The 2,232-nt window shown below is 49.1% G+C and overlaps 1 protein-coding gene across 1 annotated transcript in view; it reads left to right on the top strand.

The window, feature by feature from the left end:
• Positions 1–2,232, top strand: part of KAZN (kazrin, periplakin interacting protein) — a 142,358-nt gene that overhangs the window by 81,275 nt on the left and 58,851 nt on the right. Inside the window, exon 3 of the mRNA XM_021710195.1 lies at positions 2,044–2,180. Within this exon, the coding sequence (XP_021565870.1) occupies positions 2,044–2,180 (137 nt within the window). The remainder of the gene's footprint in view (positions 1–2,043; positions 2,181–2,232) is intronic.

Raw genomic sequence — 2,232 nt, 5'->3', positions numbered from 1 at the left:
CAATAAATCAAAAATTAGCTGGGCGTGGTAGTGCACACCTGTAGTTCCAGCTACTTGGAAGGCTAAGGCAGAAGAATCGCCGGAGCCCAGCAGGTCAAGGCTGCGGTGGCTGGGAGCAGCCACTGCACTCCAGTCTGGGCGACAGAGTGAGACTCCAACTCAAAAAATATAAAAAATAAAAGTAAAAATAAAATAATAACAATACTTTGTTATGCGGCTGTATCACATTCTGTTTATTCACTCGTCTGGTGATGGACGTTTGGTTTGTTTCCGCCTTTTGGCTGCTATAAATGGTGCCGCTGTAAACCTTGTGTATGGGTTTTTGTGTAGGCACATGTTTTCATTTCTCTTGGGTATATGCCTAGGAGTGGAATTGCTGGCTCATGGAGTCACTATGTTTTTGAGAAACTGCCGTACTGTTTTTCAAAGCAGCTGCACCATTTCCATGTCTACCAGGGTTCCAGTTTCTCCACATCCTCAGCAACATTTGCTGTTGTCTTTATTTATTTATGTATGTACTTATTTATTTGAGTCGGGATCTCTGTTGCCTGTATGAGGGTTCCCTTTTCTCCACATCCTCACCAACACTTGTTGTTATCATTCATTTAGATTTTTATTTATTTGAGTCAGGTTCTCACTCTGTCACCCAGTCTGGAGTGCAGCGGTATAATCACAGCTTACCGTGGTCTCTACATCCTGGTCTCAAGCAATCCTCCCACCTCAGCCTCCCGAGTAGCTGAGACTAGGGTGCACTCCACCATGCCTGGCTAACTTTTGTTATTTTTTTGTAGAGCCAAGTTCTCAATATGTTGCTCAGGCTGGTCTCAAACTCCTGGACTCCAGCCACTTTCCCGCATTGGCCTCCCAAAGTGCTGGGATTAGAGGTGTGAGCCACTATGCCCAGCTGTCTTTTATTTTAGCCATTCCAGTGAGTGTGAAGTGGAATCTCACTGTGGTTTTAACTTAGGTTTCCCTGAAGACAGTGATGTCGAGCACTTTTAAATGTGTTTATTGGTAATTTCTTGAAGAAACGTCTGTTCAGATCCTTTGCCCATTTTGCTTATTTATTTATTTTATGTTGAGTTGGAATCTCACTCTGTCGCCCAGCCTGGAGTGCAGTGGCACACTCACAGCAATCACAGCCTTGACCTGCTGGGCTCAGACGGTCTTTCCACCTCAACCTTCCAAGTAGCTAGACTACAGGTGTGCCGCCACACCCAGCTAATTTCTTGATGTATTGTGGAGACAAGATCTTGCCAAGTTGCCCAGGCTGGTCTCAAACCCATGGGCTCAGGCGATCCTCTCACCTTAGCTTCCCCAAAGTGCTAGAGTTACAGGTGTAGCCACTGCACCTGATCCCTTTGCTCATTTTAAAAATGAGTTCTTTGTCTTTTTATAATTGAGTTGTAAGAGCTATTTGTATATTCTGGACACCAGTCTCTTATGAGATATAGAATTTTCCAGTATTTTCTCCCGTTCTGTGAATTGCCATTGACTTTCTTGATGATGTCCTTTGAAGCACAGAAAGTTTTTAATTCTGATGAAATCCCATGTTTCTGTTTGTTCTGTCGTTGCTTATACTTTCCGTGTCATATCTTAGTGCCTGTTTTTAACCCAACACTTTCCCCGGACGTAATGGGGCAGACAGGGCCTGTCGGGCTGGGCTGAGGGGTCTGGTGGGCTCCGTGTGGCCCTGGGGTTCACGTGGACAGGGAATGGCCCTCAGCCCCCTGGGCCTTGGGCGTTGGGGCTCACCAGGCCCAGGTCTGTAGCCTCGAGACCCTGCCAGTCCAGGGCTGGGAAGGTTGCTTAAACAAGGACTTGCTCCCCTGCTGGGTCGACACATCTCATCCGAGAGGTGAGAATGGGGAGTCTAGGCTCCAGTAGGCCCAGGTTCGAATGTGGGGGCTGCTACGAAGGGACACGGGAGCTCAGGAGGGACACGTTTTTCTGAGCCCTGTCTAAAGGTGGCCCGCAAGGCCCCTGCTGAGCACCTGGAGGAGACGCCGGGGTCTCAGGACTAACGCACGCTTCTGTCCCCAGCCATGAAAGCCGACCGGAAGCGCTTGAAGGGTGAGAAGACAGACCTGGTGAGCCAGATGCAGCAGCTGTATGCGACGCTGGAGAGCCGGGAGGAACAGCTGCGCGACTTCATTCGCAACTATGAGCAGCACCGCAAGGTCAGCAGCCGCCCCCCTCCCTTCCCCCTCCTCCTCTCTGCTCCCCTCCCTT

Source organism: Carlito syrichta, unplaced genomic scaffold, assembly GCF_000164805.1.
Source record: "Carlito syrichta isolate Samal-C Ts95f unplaced genomic scaffold, Tarsius_syrichta-2.0.1 Scaffold288275, whole genome shotgun sequence".
In the NCBI taxonomy this organism is placed as follows: Eukaryota; Metazoa; Chordata; class Mammalia; order Primates; family Tarsiidae; genus Carlito; species Carlito syrichta.
Note: the sequence above shows the minus strand (reverse complement) of the source record. Positions and strands in the feature narration are given on the sequence as shown.